General features: G+C 33.1%; 1 protein-coding gene and 2 non-coding genes across 9 annotated transcripts in view; 2 read left to right on the top strand and 1 right to left on the bottom strand.

Annotated features, from left to right (window-relative positions):
- Positions 1–3,894: 3,894 nt before the first annotated feature.
- Positions 3,895–19,913, bottom strand: part of LOC126852092 (protein furry) — a 36,464-nt gene continuing 20,445 nt past the window's right edge. For 6 of the 7 annotated variants that reach the window (XM_050596554.1, XM_050596555.1, XM_050596556.1 and 3 more), the window contains 22 exons: positions 17,306–17,442; positions 14,147–14,251; positions 13,941–14,075; positions 13,583–13,851; positions 13,261–13,387; positions 12,912–13,102; positions 12,191–12,828; positions 11,941–12,109; positions 11,563–11,872; positions 11,056–11,359; positions 10,417–10,931; positions 9,951–10,259; positions 9,632–9,800; positions 9,016–9,188; positions 8,744–8,818; positions 7,291–7,464; positions 7,076–7,213; positions 6,758–6,942; positions 6,496–6,688; positions 6,066–6,323; positions 4,918–5,419; positions 3,895–4,669 (listed from right to left, as the gene is read on the bottom strand). In XM_050596554.1, the coding sequence (XP_050452511.1) occupies positions 4,509–4,669; positions 4,918–5,419; positions 6,066–6,323; positions 6,496–6,688; positions 6,758–6,942; positions 7,076–7,213; positions 7,291–7,464; positions 8,744–8,818; positions 9,016–9,188; positions 9,632–9,800; positions 9,951–10,259; positions 10,417–10,931; positions 11,056–11,359; positions 11,563–11,872; positions 11,941–12,109; positions 12,191–12,828; positions 12,912–13,102; positions 13,261–13,387; positions 13,583–13,851; positions 13,941–14,075; positions 14,147–14,251; positions 17,306–17,442 (5,237 nt within the window). In that variant the 3' untranslated portion in view covers positions 3,895–4,508. The remainder of the gene's footprint in view (positions 4,670–4,917; positions 5,420–6,065; positions 6,324–6,495; positions 6,689–6,757; positions 6,943–7,075; positions 7,214–7,290; positions 7,465–8,743; positions 8,819–9,015; positions 9,189–9,631; positions 9,801–9,950; positions 10,260–10,416; positions 10,932–11,055; positions 11,360–11,562; positions 11,873–11,940; positions 12,110–12,190; positions 12,829–12,911; positions 13,103–13,260; positions 13,388–13,582; positions 13,852–13,940; positions 14,076–14,146; positions 14,252–17,305; positions 17,443–19,913) is intronic. The other variant, XM_050596558.1, reaches the window with a different exon arrangement.
- Positions 16,450–16,522, top strand: Trnaa-agc (transfer RNA alanine (anticodon AGC)). Its single transcript has one exon. It is a non-coding gene; the product is annotated as a tRNA-Ala (tRNA).
- On the top strand, positions 16,602–16,674 carry Trnaa-agc (transfer RNA alanine (anticodon AGC)). Its single transcript has one exon. It is a non-coding gene; the product is annotated as a tRNA-Ala (tRNA).

Below are 19,913 nucleotides of genomic sequence, written 5' to 3'. Positions count from 1 at the left end.
TTTCTTCATTCTTTCTCTCTGCTCTCTCTCTCTCTCTCTCTCTCTCTCTCTCTCTCTCTCTCTCTCTCTCTCTCTCTTACACTCCAAGTAGCCGAGTGCATGCCCATGACGTGGCCATGTAAGGGCTAGGCGGGGGTGCCACGTCGCGGGACCGCTAATTTTAGATCGACTCCCGTGCTTCCAGGAGTCGACTCGGCGAATCGGCAGCTGGTGATTTTCGACGAGCTGCCTCGCTGCTATTGCTGCCGTCTCTGCGCGTCCGGTACAATGCAACATTCATCCCTCTTCTCATCTGTCTTGGAGAAGGCCGATGTGTTCAATCGTCCCCTAATCCAGAATCTCGCAGTCCCCCCCCCCTTTTCCTCAAAATACGAGAATACGATTGATTATGAAAAACTTCTCATTACATATGTATAATTATATTAAACTGGATTATTAAAAGAAGCCGAGTTACTAACCTGCGCAAATTATTTTAATTGTCTATTTAGTTGTCACAAATTTCCAAACATAAATGTATATATGTAAGTAATGTATATTTGAAAATTTAATGCATATGTATTTTTATTTTTAATTGTAGAAAGAATATCTTTTGTTCTTTAGTGCGACTAGCTACAAGAGTTAATTGAATTCCTGACTGATTTTGAGCTCTCGCACAAAACACGATGTCAAAGTAAGAAGAAACGGAAACAGAGTGGAGACTTCGGGAAGACTTTTCACATAAAAAAAGGCCCGCGAGTAAAAACGCATCCGATGCATCCTTTCATTTCTGATGGAAAGGGGAAACGAACGCGCCCCTTTTTGAGCGCGAGCTGAAGCGATAGGGGGTAAACTGAGAGATCTGGCAGCGGCTGGTGCAGCGGATGTTTGAAGTTGCTGAAGAAAATGAGGCGATGGTTCCTGTTGTGGCTTCCCTCTCACCGCCGCTGCCTTTCAGGCCCTCGCGAGGTTCTCCTCCTCCCGGTCAGCGGTAACACCGCGTAGGAAGCACATTTTGGCGGATGTGATGTTTAGGACAGAGAGAACCACCCCGTGACTGACAAAAAGCCCAGCGCTCTGTATAAATAGGCGGCGATGCAACGGTGGTTGTTGCCATCGTGGCCTAAAATCATATCGTGCGCTTTGACCTACATAAGTCGGATTTGATTGTTTGTGAAGTGAGAGACAGTTGATCTTTTTTCTTACAAAAACGTGCCTTCAACAAAAGGAAAAAGAAAATCATATCAATCGCGTAGATACGTTTCAACTTTCAGTTAAACGCGTTGAACATTTATAACTCAATTATTAATCGCTTAGAGTAGTTCGTGACGCAAAAGTTATTAAAAATTAATATTTCTATAGCTTCAAAGAATTCGGATAAACAATTCAATTTTATTTCAGCAGATCTATTGCTGAATGAAAGATATTACAATATTTGCATTATAATGCTTTATATGATTTTTAATATAATTTTTAAATTATTGTCAATTCTCTCACTCTCAAAAAGATTCGCATTTTATTTTTTATTAAAAAATGGATACCTCTTAATTCCAGATGCCCGAAAGGAAGAATTAAATCGAAACTGTTAAGAGCGCGTTCATGAGTTCTTTTTATATGTCCAACACGCGTGGGTTGACATCTCTTCGGGCTCCTGCTGAGGCATCTCCTGAGAGACCTCCCGGCATCCGGCATGTGCACAAGCAAAGACCCTCCTCTCTGGTTTTCGAATTGTTTCATCCGTTCATTGGTCTTATTATTCAAAGAATGCATGAAAAAAGTTAGAATCGAGTCCGAAGACCAACGCAAGGTTCACACCTCCTCAGCATTCTCTGTGGGATTGTAAATAGATTCTTCTTGCGATTGGCTACGTATAGCATGTTAACACCGCGGGAGAGAGTGAATGGAACCATTAACCACTTGCCATAATCACATATGTCATTTTAATTCCGGCAATACGATGATACCGATCTATAATATGAAAATATTTTGGAAAAAAGACTCTATATATAAAGAAACATTTTCTTATAAGACAATATGTATAAGACAATATATATTATAAGTTTGGAGATTTTTTTTTAATTATTTTATAAACTGCTGCGATGTGCAATTTTCTTTTTAAATGTTCAAGTGTATAAAAAAGATTTAGTGGTGGTATTAACACAGAAATTGTAAATGTACAATCGAAAACAGCAATATAACAGTGCATGATGCATAGTCTCTTATGGAAGTATCACCTGCTCTTGTTTAACCGTATGGAATGAACCGACGTCCGGTGCTGGACCAGATTGCGGCCGGCAATGACGCGTGCCCGATTCGCGGAAATCCGACGCTCTTACTTTTACGACATTTGCATGGTGCACAAGGGCTTAAAAATCTGTCCAGAAAAGCTGCACCCGTCTCATGGTGCGACATGTGCTCAGAAATATTGCGCTTGCATACGTATGATATCTTGAATGTATATATATAAGGATTTTCATTACGAATTCTTTTATTAAATTTATTTTTTTTTTTTTTTTCGAAAATGTGCGCATATTATTTTTTATAAGAATTTTTTCTTTTCTTAAAAAAAAACAGAACATATTTTTTTATTACAAATAAGATTGCAAATGAATAAATTTTTATTTAAACTTTGGAAATACAAAAAGATAATAAATATTATTATTAATCATAGATAAAAATCATTTTAAGAAAGTTTTATGACTCTTTATGAGAAAAATATATAATTTAATAGAAATATTTAATTTCAAATATTAAATAGTGTTATATAAAGAGATCTCAAAATGTGAAAGTTTTGAATAACATAGTTTTCACATCAAGAATATCATAGAGCCACTTCGGTCTAAAGACTAAATCCAATCGATGCACAAATTGATGCCCTTCAAAGACATATGTAACCTGTTAAAAAAGTTATGTTATTTTAAAGTTAAAGTTATTTATGTTTATAAAATGCGTGATTTATATCATTTAACACGCAATTATCTATACATCAAATCTGGCTAACATTCTATACTTCAGATAGTTACAACTTCATATAAATATATCTCTCATAATCTCTATTTTTTTTAATATTTATATTGTATTATATTCGAACTCTGTAATAGAGTACGTATTAAAATACATATTAAACACAATATTATCCAATATTACCTAGATCTATTTGTTCTCGGTCGATACATAAATCTCTTCTATATACAAGACAAAAAGAAAAAAAAATGGAAAAAAGTTGAAAATATATATAACAAACTAACGTCGACTGGAAAGTGCGACGGCTGCACGCGACTCGCTGCGATGCAGAAGAACACGCTGACAGTCACATATGGCTCCGGATATGCCGGTGTAGGTATGCTCCAGAGAACGTGATACAAATAAAATTCAGCGGTTCCTTCTCTATTGAGACCTATAAAGTCTACATGAAACATCCAGTTTTGTAGAGCCTGCAAAAAAGATTAATAAAATGCATTTGTTTCGTTTTTTATTCTCATGATGATCAATCTCAGTTCGAAATTGCACCGGTAATTGGTTCCATCTGAGCATCTCTTCTTTAACACATCGTAGACCGTTTCGCACATTAATTTTTCCACACGTGGGCCATTTTATTCCAGAGTAATTGAACGAGGATTGATAATCCTAAGTACATTAAAAGTGATCAACAGAAGTGACGATTAGAAAATTTATAGCTTTCTTGTAATATAGATAATTTTTATAATATTAAAATATATATATATATATATTTATTTATTTATTAAATTGCATAATATAATTGATAATAATAAAATGCCTTATTAATATCTTATTTATATTAAATAAATCTTTTTTTTTTGTGAAACAATATTACGTAATAATTCGGACATTATTATTATATCTTTATGAGGTATATGGGATATCGATTCAATGATAATGTATAATAGCATACTGAAATTATATATAAAATTGTTTATATAAGCTATAATTGACGCACACATAAAGGTTAACAAACCATGACAGCAACAATCTTTATTGCAGCAGTAATCGCGGAGTCAATAAATCTTCTCACGAAATGTGTCACATCTTGACAAGATTCAAACTGTGGTTCTTTCACAAACCATTTATTATATACCGATCGCTTCTTTTGCATAATTATTTTGACTAAATATTTTGTAAGATAATAAATAAATAAATAATGTATATATATATATATATATATATATATATATATATATATACATACACACGCGCACACGCACACGCATACACAATGTATATATAATCTTTTCGAGATTTCAATTATTTATTTTGCTGAATTTATTATATATATTGATAACAATTTTTCACGTTCTTCGTAAAAAAAAGAAAAGCTCGTTTCTACGTGGATTTTATGCATTCGCTATAATTATAAGAAAGTTTATCATGATATACATATTATGATATACATTTACCTACAATCGTATACAAGATACTTAGACACATATGTACGATAATTAAATATGTTTATATATATACGCCGACTTTAATCTAAACGAACAGTTCGTAATACTATATCATTAAAGCTCATATTAACAGTCGGTTTTAGAGTGATTAGAGTCATGTTGATTGCGCACAGCTTTCGTAGACGCTTCCAATCCCGTCACAGCCGCTAGAACTTCAAACAGGCTTTCCATCAGTCTGCCAAATATTTCTGACATCTCGTCGTCTTTCCTTGTCACTATGAATATATCTAAAACATTGATATAGAAAATATACAAGCCAATATTTGTTTCGCTTATTATTATATTCAAAAGCGCAAATTATACAAATATCTCAAAAATCAGCAGCAAGTACATATAAAAATATTATACTATATATATGTATATATATATATATTTTTTTTTTTTTTTTCATTAGAATTATGTGCTAATATTTTCCTTATTGTCTTTTCCTGTTCAAATTATATAAAAATATCTAATACAAGAGTTTTAAACTTACCCGACCTATCCTGACCTATATATTTGCAGTACATATTAACGGCAGTTGTTACATCGTCATCATCATGAAAGGGATCACCGGGCCATTGTGCCCTATGAAGTCTGACAGCTTCGAGTGCCGGGCACCACCGTGCATTTCTCAAAAGTTCGGCGATTCTGGCGACTTCTTCCACAGCTCCGGTACCTGGCAATGGACTAGGACTGGGTGTCGGAGTGGGTGTTCCTCGTTCACTCTCAGTGCTCTCTTCGAGCGCTCTACTTAAAGTTATCTTCATATTGGCGATCTCAACGGATAAGTCCTGCAGAGGAATCTGTACGTTTCTAGCGGCGATCATTAACGCTCCTAGCATTTTATTTGATGCTTCAATTAACAACAGAAGTTGAAAATGCAGCTTATAGAGCGCTCTGCCAAGATCCAATAGCATCTCTTCAACGCCCGCTTCTATGGTGTGACTATCCCCTAACGCCTGTAGCTTAGCGGTTGCTTTAGCTGCCTCCAAACACTAAAAAAAAATATTATAATAGATGTTTTACTTATTTTATAAGTAATGCACATTGTGATAATGCCGTGGACTGGTGCAATTTCAACGAAATTTTTGGACAGTTACTGTGGAGAACTTAAGAAAGCGATACGTGGCTTAAAAAATTTATGTATTTTAATTTGAGTAATTTGATAGTGCATATCACTGTGAATTATGTTAGAAATGGTCTTTGCAGACATCTTAAGTACTGTGATGCGTCAAGATCAATTATCGGGCTGAAATTTTTCTCTTCTGCAAATTGTTCGTTATAAAATATGAAATACTGTCTGAGCATTACAAACTTCATGCAAAGCACTGTAAATAGCTGTTAGTCTATTGGATTTTTGACCACATTAAGTTTCAATCTGGATGTATGATTGTTGATCTTCATGCGTCTGCAATGGCCACTTCTAACATTCACAATGACATGTACGATGGAAATTTTTTTTAACCACGTATCGCTTCCTCAAGTTCTCCACTACAACCGTCCAAAAATTTCGTTGAGATTGCACCATCTAGTTCGCGGCGTTACCTGAATGTGCATTACTTATGAAATGATCCTCATATATAATTTGTATATATAATTTGTTTTAGATAATCATTACAAAGTATGAAATGTCAAATTTACTTCTGTGGCATGATCCTTTCTATCGAGAAATGTTTCCAAATGTTCTTGAACCTCAAGCATTCCAAAGCGTAATGTTTCGTTTAATCGCTGATTCGCAAATATAGCGACCGAGAACCATACTAGAGGCGGTTCAGCTTTTGAGCTCAGTAGCTCGGCATGACTAGATAAATGACAACCTAAATGAGACGAAGCTGGACTGCCGTTACAGAGTAAAGCGCTCGCCTCGCGCGTTAGACCGACGGATTTACTGCTCACATCCTAACGATACAAAACAATAATTTTATAATAATTTTTCGCTGGAAAATAGAAACAATTAAAAATTGATATTTTGTAAAAAAATTTAATTTAATTTAATTTATCAATATTAATTTTCATAACACTTTTTCACATTTCTCATTTTTCACTATTCTCATATTCTTCTCTCACTTACTCTCAAGATCTTGTTCAGCAATTGAAAAAAGCTTAAAGTATTGTACGGAGCTTGAGTGATAAGACTTTGAATTTGCTGCCTCCAGATCTCTTCTGCGTCATCTCGTACGACCTGTCGAAATGGCATCAATGCGGACAGATTGGGCGACGCGTTGCAAGGTGTCACATCGCCAAGATCTCCTGCGCTCGAGCCACTGTAGATGGAAAGTTCGAGTAAATCGATTAATATACACGTTTCCAAACATTTTCACACAGAAACTTACGATGTGTCAGACCTTGTGGATGAATCATGACGCGTACGACTAGGTATCAATGAGAGAGAGGATGGCGGGAACATTCCCGGAATGCTGTTTGCTTCTTGGCCCGTTCCGGATATACCTCCTGGTACTTCATCCAAGGGTGATTCCGATCCGGCTTCATCGTCTGATGACTCTTCAGCTACACCTCGCTATATATACAAAATTTTTTGGATAAAAAAAATGTCGAAAAGAAAAAATAGGATACATATTACAAACAAAAAATCATAATAAGACAAAACTATATAATAAGACAAAACTTATTTTTTAATTTTATATATTTACCCGTGTTGTATGTTTGCTGGATGATGGTGTTTTTTCACTTAAACTTTCCTCGAACTGTCGTAAACTGGGTTCTCGTTCTTCTCCCTCACTAAGAGGACGACGTCGAACTCCCCAGTTGAAATTATCCGTACTCTCACCCTATAAAGTTTCATAGGAAGCGATTGAACTAGTATTCTTTATATTTTCAGAAATTACAATAAAGCATCATAGCTTACTTCAACGCTTTCACTTTCATATTCAAGGAAATCAAAGTCCTTAAATACACCAAACTGCTCGTCATCCCGTCTAGATCCTCCGCTCAAATCATTATTTGCACCGGAAACCTCTTCCGTTGAAGAGGCCATAGATGATTGTCTTTCCATCAAATCCGAACTTTGACTGAATATAACCTAAATTAAAAATGTTATTGATAAAGCATGAAAAACATATCTACAACAAATAAATTGAAGAGATTAGAAGCAAATATATATAAATGGCAATTTGTTTAATATAATATCAATAATTATAATATTTCATATTATTGGTATAAGAGAAAAAATTTTGCAATAATATTAAATATTACAAATGCACTTATATTTTATTGCTTCTCAATTAAATCTCCCAATTACTAATTGCTTTGAATATAATGTCTCAATCCTAACTGACTACGTGAGTTTGTTCCAGATATTTAGCAATTGTGCATATACATGTTTTACAATTACTAGTTATATATATGCAAAGAGCTCTGCAAATATATATTATTATTTGTTTTTATCAGAAGAAATAAACAATTTTAATATCAAGCAATAAACTTTTTTAGCATTATAAACTAAGAAACAGTGATACATTAAATTTGTATTTAATGTTAAAAAACAGTTATATATAATGATTTATCATCAAATTATTAAAGAGTTAACAATTAAGATAATAATAATAGAGCAGTTTGCATATATAATAATATACATGTTAATCACAGACAATGATACATTATTTTATCAACTGCACTGATATAACACATGGTCGTCAAATGATAATATCTATGAAGAAGTCATTAACTGTCACAATGGTTATTAATTGTTGGATTGTGTCAACAACAAACTAGAAACTTGCTAAAACTAGAATCTAATTTATTCCATTTACAGTTATCCATTTGTGATTTAATTAACGTGACTTTCCTTCGTATATATTGAGTAATTTTATAGCAATGATCAAAATATAAATTAAAAGTACATAATATTGTCTAATCGGTAATTTTTTTAAAGAAGTAGACGACAAAGTGTTACAAGATAATAGACCTCAGATGTCTGTGTTGGAGAGTTACATTATCACTTTACAAGATCCTACACAGACATGTAAAAATATTTTTTTGTTCCTGCAACAGTGCACTAAAATTTTTATGAAGCTAACTGAAGCGTGGAAGTATGATTCATAAAAAACATTGCAATTAATTACAAGTATAGGTATTTTGTACTATTGTGGATAACAGTGGATATGTGCTGGTTGCATTTAAAAATGACCTTTTACCTTGCTATACAATGTCATTGAACTAATGTGCTCATCCTAGAAAGGGGTACATAATGAGAGTCAATTGTCTTCGATAAGGTATATAATCCGCACAGACCATAGAAAAGGAATGTTTACACTACTTGAATCAATAATCGAAAAATAATTCGCAAAAAGAAAACATACCGATGGACTTTTTGGCAATCCAACTCTCTGGCCACATGTTGTCAACAGGTTTACTAAACACTCCCTAACACGACCCTATTTTAAAGAACAAATTTAATTTTATATTTTATATAATTCAATATATTTACACACACACACACACACGCACACGCACACGCACACACACACACACACACACACACACACACACACACACACACACACACACACACACATATACACACACACACACACACACACATATAATACATCATATTAATTAATAACTATACCTGAGACATCCAAGGTCTCTTCCATCCTGCGATGGTGCTATTGTCAGCCGGCGATAAGGATAAGGAGCAACGTGGTGAACTAATTGATTTTTCTTCAGCTCCTTGACGAATCAACCAACGGCGACCGATAACTGGTGTTTGAGATAAGTCGAATGTAAAGTCCATTGTCCTTCCTATTCATAAAAATGAGGTAAATAAAGTCTAAATTATAAATATTTAAAGAGGTATATGTAATAAGATTAATATATCTAAGTTCCTACATACGTGATAATATAGAAAATAATCTTTAATGCATTTTTCCCTTATGAAACTTTTTAACTCTATTAAGAAAAGTTTCCAAATACGTGTATTTTAAAAATTCAAGTAATCGTGAACATAGTATAAATAATGTATTTAGAGAAATATAATGTAATTTGAGAGATATAAATTAGAAAAATATCGTTTTACATGTTTATTTCATAAAGTGATTACAATCTATTACTATTGTTATTTTTATCGCAACCTGTTGAATAATAAATCATCCGTGCCGTGCATGCATCGCAAAAAGGGGAAAAAAATCGATAATACATTCAGGAAAAGTAAATATTTATTAATCTAAGTAGAGATGTGGACCTACCCGGTAGCTCCTTTTTCGTAAATATTTCGGTATCAGTGAAACTAGGATGTGGCGATGCCAGTGAAGAATCCCAGGATGAACCGTGCATTGACGTGGGTGGCGCTACTAGCGTCGACGATCTTGTCACTACAAGCTTCAAGATTTTAAGTGCTTCTTTCCAGTGAGTACCCTAAAATATTAGTTTGCTTAACTGTACAAAAAAAATTACCCATATCATAATCGATTGATATGCTATGTATTTTTAAAATTAGTATTAAAATGCTATTTGCTACTATAAAACTATATATTGCGACTATGAAGCTATACTTTGCAGTTTTACCTCAACATATTTAGAGATCACTCTCAAAAGTTCGGTATTGATGGGTTGTGCAGCCGGAGATGCTAGATCCACATAATGTAACATGCAATGTATAATACTGAGTACTGATAATGCCACATTGCTCGGACCCTTTTCTAGAACTTCCACAAGAAAAGCAAGCATATTGAAACTAAGATGAGCATATGAATCATAAAGATATTTCACCACGCATTTAGTCCATTGAAAACTTTCCTTGCTGAAAGTACGTCGACTATATAATGTCATGACTGTACCAAGATTCTCCAATTTCTTCCCCTTTTCTGCGCTTACCTATATAAGAAAAATGAGAAAGAGAAAAAATAATAAATAGCATAATACAATAATAAATTAATTAATACAAGTTAATTACAATAGTATAATTACAATATCTTTTATTAACATAATTTTTATTAACATAAGAAATAAGATATTAATAAAATAGTCTTACTTGTGCAATATTTTCGGCACTTCTGATACAAAGTTCGTTAGCATCTTCATAATTCAACAGCATGTACGGCAGCAACGATACTACATTCATCGGGAACGCAAGGCTTTGCGTGGGATCAACTACTGGTAGATCCAACAAAGATGTAAATTGAGAGAGCAATGTAACGACTGGTTCATATGTGTTCGGACTAGTGCATCCTTTCAATAAGAGCGCATGTACACCAGGAAACGAAGTCCATCGTAATTGCTGTTGCAATTTTTCAACTTTGTCTCTGGCGTCTGGTCGATCAAGCGGTAGTCTATGCAATACGCGACTAAGAAGTCGCAGCGCTAAAAGGAACTCGTGTTCGTAATCCGATTCAAGCAGAGACACCGCTAACCAGAATAATTGTGCTAATATCGTCATCTTGTCATCTTGCGTCGCGGAGTCGCCCAATAATTTCAAGGACTGTGCTGATCTTGATCTTGATAAATTCGAATTGGGATATTTATTACCGCCGACTCTGTTGTCAACTTCTGTAATATGAATATTCTTTTTGTGAAAATCTTTGTGAACTAAAACTCAATTTATATAAAGCCAACAGAAAAAAAGTTTATAATGTGATTATATATACTGCAAAAAACATTATGTAATAATAACCTTTCATATCGTTAGTCGTAGAATTGCCACCGCTAGACCTTTTCATACAATAACTGACCGAGTAACTAGTGCTCCTTGTATGTCCGCCTTGATTTAAGTGAGAAAACATGTGTGGTCCAATTGGATAAATGTTCCCTCCCCCTGGACTGCGTTTTCCTCCGATTACATTTCCCGATACAGGATCTTTATTGTTTAGATTAGGCGTCGATTTAAAGATCTCTTTCATAAAATCGAGAGGCCTAAAGTCTGATTCAAGCGAATCGACAGCTGCTTCTAGTGTTAGCAACAATTCTGTTACATATCCCTGTTGTACAAAAAAGAAGAGAAAATAAATAAATAAATAAATAAATAAATAAATAAATATATATATATATATATATATATATATATATATATGTGTGTGTGTGTGTGTGTGTGTGTGTGTGTGTGTGTGGTGTGTGTGTGTGTGTAACGCTCTTGTTCGTGTTAAAAATTAAAAATTATGCTTTTAAAAATATTTAATGATACCTGCATATCCTCGCCTTGCTCAGCAACTGTTTCCACCAGCCTGGATAAGATGTCGGACAACATCCTAGATGTTATAGGAACACGCAATGCACGAAAAACTTGCAAAGATCTTCCTGCATAGTGTCTGGATGAGCAAGAAAGACCCAATTGCAGCGCCGTTTGTGCCCATCTTTGGCTGACTAATGCATGAGGCAATGAATCTCTAAAGACGCGTAACACGTGTCGTAATAATACTGTGAGTTGGTCGGCACTACGAACCCACCATACTTTGGCAGTCATGTCCTCATAATTCCATAGCGGTTGATTTGTTCTATTATTGGAAGATCATATTAGATTCAAGATCTTATTCGCTCGAGTTTGTAATTAATTATATAGTACCTAGATGCTAGAAAATTAATCAACGACTTAATAACATCCTGTATCGGCATATTAGGACCTGGTTGAGGGCCGGTCCAATTGTTCGCATCTTCCGGAGTTACAATGACGGGCGGTACTGTCTTCGTTGTCATTCCGCTCGAGGTTGGCCAGCTATTGCATACTGCTGATTCTGTAAATTTTTTTTCTTTATTATTTCTACTATTTTTTTTTTTGTAAATATTCAAGATATATATTTGCATGGATATTTTACCGTACGCGTGAGAATTCCCATAATCCTTATTATCATCTGCTGCCGAATGATTCCCGTGATTCATCGACATTGGCGGGGTAGATGTCGAATTTGATAAAGACGAATAAGTAGATGTACCGTCCGCAATTGAAGAAGGTAATGGTGGTGGAGGTGGAGGAGGTGGAGGTGGCGGAGGTATTGGCAAAGATGCCGAAGAATCGAGAGGTATTGGTGGTGGAGGAGGCGGCGGAGGAGGAGGTGGCGGAGGTGGCGGAGAAGAGGGTGGAGGCGGCGAAGATGATATTGGTGGAGTTGTGGGTGGCGGAACTGGTGGAGGACCATACAAGTAACTGTCGAATTCCGGATCCATTTCAGTGAAGTTGTGTTCCAGCACTGGCAACGCCGGTGTCGATAATCCCAATCCCAATTGTTCCGTCTTGGAAGCGAGAAGTACGCGTGCCACACCAAGGTGATCGCGATGATCACCAAGCACGACCAGTAAATTCAATAGCAGGCAACGACAGTGATCCCGCACCAACGGCCTTGAGTGATCCAAACCGAGAAAGACTATGTGCAACATCAAAGGGACGTGTATAGCCCAATCCAGCTGAATTCCGTCGATGACTATGTCAGTGAGCAACATCACGGCGATATTGCACCTAAGAGTCACAGTAATAGAAGAATTATTAATGTGCATGGCTTAACAAAGTAAATAAAAATTTAAGTAGAATTGGAATTATACCTATGAAATCCGCTTATTGGTTGAGAACTGTCAGGCAAATATTCAGTTAAAGGAGCAAAATATCCGCCGTATTCTGGCATCGGTAAAGGATGTGGTTGAGGAATATCGAACTTCTCGTCGACACACGGCATTTTTCCATTTATTCCAGCAGGCCCGTTACGAGCGACATAACACGATTCGTCGGTAATTAACTAAAATTAGAAGATTAATTTTCATATTAAATTGTTAAAAAAATTAATATCTTTTCGAACTTTCTCTACTTCGCAGTTAAAAAGTAAAATCTTTCAATCGTAAAAATTTATGATTCTTTATTTGCTAAATGTCACCAAGTTTTAATTGAATAACGTACCTCTGCTTCCGTGGTCGGAGTTGATAGATCGTCTGGAAGAACTGACGGACCGCTTGCAGTCCTCGTCTTTTCCACCCTTGGAGTTTGAAACCCCGCAAGTGCTCGTAGTGCGGTATCGGATTTGGAACTATGAAGAAAATATAAATATTAAGAAAAACTATAATAAAATTTGCATTACTATATAAAAAAATAATATTTTTAAATAGCTGCTTTCTAAAGATATTTTTTTAGTCCTGCATTTTTAAAAAATAAAATGAGATTTAATTTATGAAATCTCAATGATGAATAATAAATTTTAGTAAACTTATTGTTAGTTATTTACCCAGTTTTGACGGGATCTTCTCCGGAATGTCTTTTCGTATGAATAGTGCCTTTCTCGATGCCGAGATCACGGGGAGGATTGGCGGGATCGGCCGCTGGAGCATCGCTATGCGACGAAGCTTTCCGCATGCTGGTGAGTCGATAAAAAGGTGGCGTTTCTGTCCGTTCAATTAAACAATTTAGAGTCTCGACCATTTCTAATTCCGTCATCATTTCATCGACAAGACGATCCGGACGAGCCCGCGCCAGATACAATACAACACGTTTCGCCTGATAAATAATATTTCGATACTTTCGAAGATTACACCTCTGCCACTTTGTCAGCTGCGGAGTAAAATAATCTTAAAAGTTTCACTTACATATGGTAACAGCTCTTGAGGCGCCATCCCCGAGATGATAATCAAATAACGTATTATAACTTTGAGATTGTTCGGCCAGCAACCACATAAAGTTGCCCAAAGTTCCTCTGTCTCTTTAGGATGCTCATCCGAGAACTGTGACATATTTAAATCGGTGGTTTAAATAATGCTTAACATGATATAAATGACTAAAGTATTTTAGGTACCTTTGCTGTAATGTAAAAGAGATTGTTGAGCACCATTTCCGTCGCTTCTGCGCTGCCCCAGCCTTCTCTACGTGTTCCTCCGCGTGTTACATCGCTCGTGTAATACTAATGAAATAAACGTTCATTATTAAAAAAAAAAATGTATGGCATAGGATAAAATCTTGTAAACATTTTTTTAGATACTTCTTGGATAAAAAATCACCAGCAAGCTTTTATATATATATATATATATATATACTGAAATTCTAACTACGTTCTACTGAAGATTAGTTCATTAAATTTAACGATCGATTTGCAAGATGTGACAGAACAGCACTGATATTAATCATTTGCATATCGCAATATTATTACCACTGACAATTACGAAAAATATCAAAGAAAAGGTGCGGGTATTGGAAATCGATTACAATAACGCTTGCATGCAAAGCGAATTTTCTCGATGACCATTTGAATTATTTCTCTCTCCCTACATTCCTCCATCTCTATTGATTAAAGCTATTACTATCATGACTAATCGAATAGAAAACGAATACAATGGGTGTGTTATGTTCTCTCCCCTCTCTCTCTCTCTCTCTCCCTCTTTCTTTATTAAGTTATTTGAACAAAAAATGGATTTTATTCTCAAAAATCTAACACACCGCATTTTATGCCACGCTTAAGTCACGCTTTATCATTTCAAATAAGTTATTCACAATCAAGCTAATATCTAAAATATAGAATAATAAAAGATCTAAAAAGATAAAGATTACAATCATTAATAATTACACGGGATAAAAAGAAATCTTGGAGACACCAAGTATCGATCCTTTCTTGCATGCGAAGCGAGCGTTTTACCATTTGAGCTACGTCCCCTATGTTCGATATGATAACGAGAATAATTACGATAGTCGATGATATCGTGTGATAAACAAAATCAAAACAAAATATCTCAGAGATTGATCCCGGTACTTGTCGTATGTAAAACATTTTACTATTAAACCCCTTCACGATCATAACAGTTCCTATAGTTTTATAAAACTACATGGAAAATGAGTATTTCTAATATTAAAAATTTATCTAATACTAGAAGTGTATAATTAATAAAATTGAGATAATCATTATTATATTTGATAATTGTAAAATATGTGCCAAGTGTCATAATGAGATCTTGGATATGGTAATCAATCTTTCTATTTGTGATAAAATTTCATCATATCTTTTTATCGAAAGTTCTGTCTATATTTTTAACTATATATGTATATATTTTACCACAAATTTTTGTGTGTAATTTTTCATCTTTACTAAAATTTTATTATATAATGCATCAATTTCTATATTTTTTATTGTGATGAATATATTCTTATATTTATAAAAATTTTCAAAATTTTCTATATGTTTCATAAAACAATATTCTTTATAAAAAGATCGATCATATGTTTATCGTATTTTATCATTAAATTTTTGTTCATGCATCCATTCCGTGTTTGCAAACTACATTGCGCCATTCACGAACTACATTGAAATCGGAATGTAATTCTTAACGTTTGCGTTGACTGTTTAATAGTTATTTAAATCTATATCCAATTTCCTCAAAGGCCAATCGAATTATGAAAAGATTCCAATGCACTTTCATAATTGTAAAATTAATCCGTCTTAATTGACAACCAATACCTATAGTCTACTAATACATATAGTCTATGTGTACACGATCGCCGGATAAAACGTCAATCACCGATATTTAAGATGATAAAGCATCAATTTTACATGAGATAAATAAAATCCTAAACTGAGATAGTGTATTTGTTTGTTTTGTAAAATGCTATGATCTTCCAAGATGATATTTAAAGCTTTTAGTCAAAGAGAGATCGCTTATAACTTTAATCATTAATATCATAAACATCGCAGTGGCATAGCTCATTAATTTTATATAAGCAAGGCGTTACAATTAACATGAAAAGCTTTCATCATCATATCTGAAGTTTCACTCATCAATCAGAATTCAAAATGATCATTAAAATCAATACGTCATAGACGGACGTCATATAGCCATTTTATACATGTAAAGCAGCGAAATAAATACTAAGAAATCTTTCAAAGTTATATGTAAAGCTTCCTTCTAAAAGTAGATCATTCATTATATTAAAAAATGGTCGTTAAAATCAAGTGTAACAAGGGTGCGTAGCTTAGACGGTAGAGCGCTCGCTTAGCATGCGAGAGGTATTGGGATCGATACCCGGCGCCTCCAAGATCACTTTTTGAATCCTTTTATTGAAAGTGGATCACGATCGCGAATCAAAATGATCCTGCCCGCAATCTAGATCACAGGGGGCGTAGCTCAGATGGTAGAGCGCTCGCTTAGCATGCGAGAGGTACTGGGATCGATACCCGGCGCCTCCAAAATCACTTTTTGAATCCTTTTACTTAAAGTAGATCATGATCGCGATTCAAAACAATCCTGCCCGCAATCTAGATTACAGGGGGCGTAGCTCAGATGGTAGAGCGCTCGCTTAGCATGCGAGAGGTACCGGGATCGATACCCGGCGCCTCCAAACTTTCTTTTTAGCTTTTTGTTGAAATTAAATTATTTATGACATATACAATGCATAAAGAATTTGATTTATCATCATGAAATGAGTAAAGTTCGTTTCATGCAAGAATATCTGAAGTAATAATAATTTCTCTTCACCTTCATAACACATGTAATATTTTTTTTCAAACAATAATTTTATTTTTCAAAGTTGCTCGTGTTATTTTGTGTATTTGTTTATGAATAAAGAGATGCATTATGTTATGCACCATGAGAAACGTTGTCCAATTAAAAGCTTGCAAAGTTTGGTTATCCCATCAACTTTCCGATAATTTAAATATATAATCCTTGAATTATAACGAAAAAATTCTAATTCTAATAAAATATGGGTAAAATATAGGTGAGTTTGCAAGTTTGCAGTGTTTTATAAACTCTCGAATAATAACATTATATTGTAATATACAAATTTATGTATATCACTTTTAGTAATAATCTTATAATTATTGTTTGAAATAATCTTTTTATAATTATTATTTGAATAATCTTTTTATCGATTATTAGTTTTCCTTAATATTTCTTGCATTTAATTGCAAATTAGAATTTTCCGCAATGCTATCATTCCAGAGATAAATATGAAAATGAGCTTTATTCACCTGGTAATAACTCAATGGATTAGATGGTGGTGGTACATTAGGATCAACAAGTTCCATATTATGTAACCAGGGTAGCAAATACTGCAGCAATAATTGCCGAACTTCTCTACGGGCTGTTTGAAACCGATGTGTAATTTCTGAAACATGTAAATTACTGAGATATTAAATGAAAACCAAATCATATGAACTTACTTCAATAATGCTATTCTACTGGTATATTTTCTCTTAGTCGACATTAATTAGTAATTAAATATTAAGCCACTACCAATGATTCTGCAACTTTATTCTAAATCCATGTGAATCCATATAAATATACATCATTTTATAAATTTATATTATTTTTCTCATTTTGTTTATTTTTTTCTCTCATTTTGTTTATTATTTAAATAGATTCAATTATTAAAAATATATATGTTAACGATTATTTTCGTTAATATATGTGAACATTTAATATTTTGTGTGTTCTTGTCAAATTTACTCAGCTCTCTTCTCATCTTATTATATAAGAAGAAAGTTATGTATATATACATGTGTATATATATATATATATATATATATATATATATATATACATGTATGTATACATAACTTTCTTCTTACTTGAAATCATTTAAATATACGACGGTTGTTTTGCAATGTAAGTAAATTTAATGCAAATGACATTATTATTCTCTTCCTCTCTTTCTCTCTCTTTTTACTCCCATTTTGCATTTAATTCATATCTCGATTATATGGTTGAATATATTTGCAATACTGCTTTTTACGGTATTGATATAATGTTCCATTTGAAACATCAAGATGTAGAAGAACATTCATTATTTTCCTCGGCATAATACATAAATACTAGTTTTCAGAGCATATGTGCACGTAAAAGCACATGTAATTACTTCCATGACTACCTGTAATTATTTGCGGTTGTCTCAATAATGCCGCCTATTCTCTCATTGCATTTCTGTATTTCAGAAATATAAGATTACATAAAACAATTAACATAAATATTTCATTCTTTTTCTCTACAATTCTTTTCCCTTTTGTGTGATATGATTCTGTACGGTAACATTATATTAATTGTTAATATAATATATTTGTTGTTCTAATTTATAATTTAAATTTGAAATCTAAATCTGAAATATGATCATCTTTATCTTTCTAAATATATTTTTGGTTTTAATTAATTTAAAATGTTTTATCGTGTAAAAACTAATGTATAAATATAAAATTAAATTATTACATATAAAAATAAAATATATTATATAATCCATTAGTAAACTATAATGATTAATTTTAGAACGCACATTTCAAAACTTCCACAAGTTCAAAAATTTTAATTTATAAAAAAATACATTGTCTAGAGGATATCTGAATCAAACTGTCTATCAATGAAAAAAAATATAACCATAAAAAATATACGAATAAAAGATTCTTTCTTTGATTAAAATAGAATTTTTTTATTCTGTGTTGCACGCTGTTATCGAATGCAATATAATATATAAAATTTCGCGAGATAAAATTGTCATTTCATGTTACATCGTTTCAAAAACAAAATGTTCATCGTTTCGAACGCAATGAAGCAAACAAATATAATCAATTTGTCAGAAACATGTAAGACAGTAATTACTAAATGGAATTATTTTAGTATCCTTATTACACAGAATTTTTTGTCTTTCTCCCTTTCTGTTTCTCTCGTAAGCACATGTGCTACATCAGTCTTTCATATTTCTTAAACATCCATAAAATGATCCGTTGCATGAAGGATGCATGTCAAGATGCATGTCATAAAATTAAAGCGAAGAGCATCAATCTATTATGTAAACGAGAACATTGCAACTTATTAAAAATGTGATTGTACTTAAAAGGTTAAATTCATAAAAAAGGGTCACGGTTTTTCTCAATCTACGAATGTGTCGTTCCTACATTTTATTTAAAAAGTCTAATTCCTCGAACAATCTAAAGAACATTCCAAATTCGTTTGTTTTGTTATTAATCATTAAAATTAAATTTTAAGATTTAAGAGAGATAGTTTTAATTTCAAATTCTTTAATCTAATTTTTAAACTAAAAAATTTTAGGTTTTTAAATTTTTGGAGATTTTCTATGTGGCTAACTTTTAAAACAAATTTTTGAAAATATGTGAAAATATTTGAAAATATGATTTCGAAAATAAAAGAAAAATATATATACTTTACCAAGTTCTTAAAAAAAGAGAATTACATCACTCTACTCTTGAGCTCATCAGCATTTACATCATTAAAAATACTTAATGGCATAAAGAAACAAAAATATATATACTTCTTTGATAAAATTTAGCAGTGGATATCATTAATTGTGTCCATTGCAGTATACATGAAAATCTCTATATTCAAATCATAGCTAACACACTAATAAATCAATCATTTATCCGATAAATAATTAAAACGCCACGTGTTTAATAGATGCAATCTTTCAATTGTTTCAATTAAAAACTTATATTTTATTTCTTTATAAATTCTTGTGGTGTATCATACAGATATTTATTATTTGATTTATTGGTGTGTATTTTTGTATTACAAATAATTGTATTGTGCGTTTTATATATTGTAATAGTAAACAAATTTTCAAAATATCCTTCA

The sequence above is a fragment of the Cataglyphis hispanica genome, chromosome 9, assembly GCF_021464435.1.
Source record: "Cataglyphis hispanica isolate Lineage 1 chromosome 9, ULB_Chis1_1.0, whole genome shotgun sequence".
Lineage (NCBI taxonomy): Eukaryota > Metazoa > Arthropoda > Insecta > Hymenoptera > Formicidae > Cataglyphis > Cataglyphis hispanica.
This window is presented reverse-complemented; position numbering and strand designations above follow the sequence as displayed.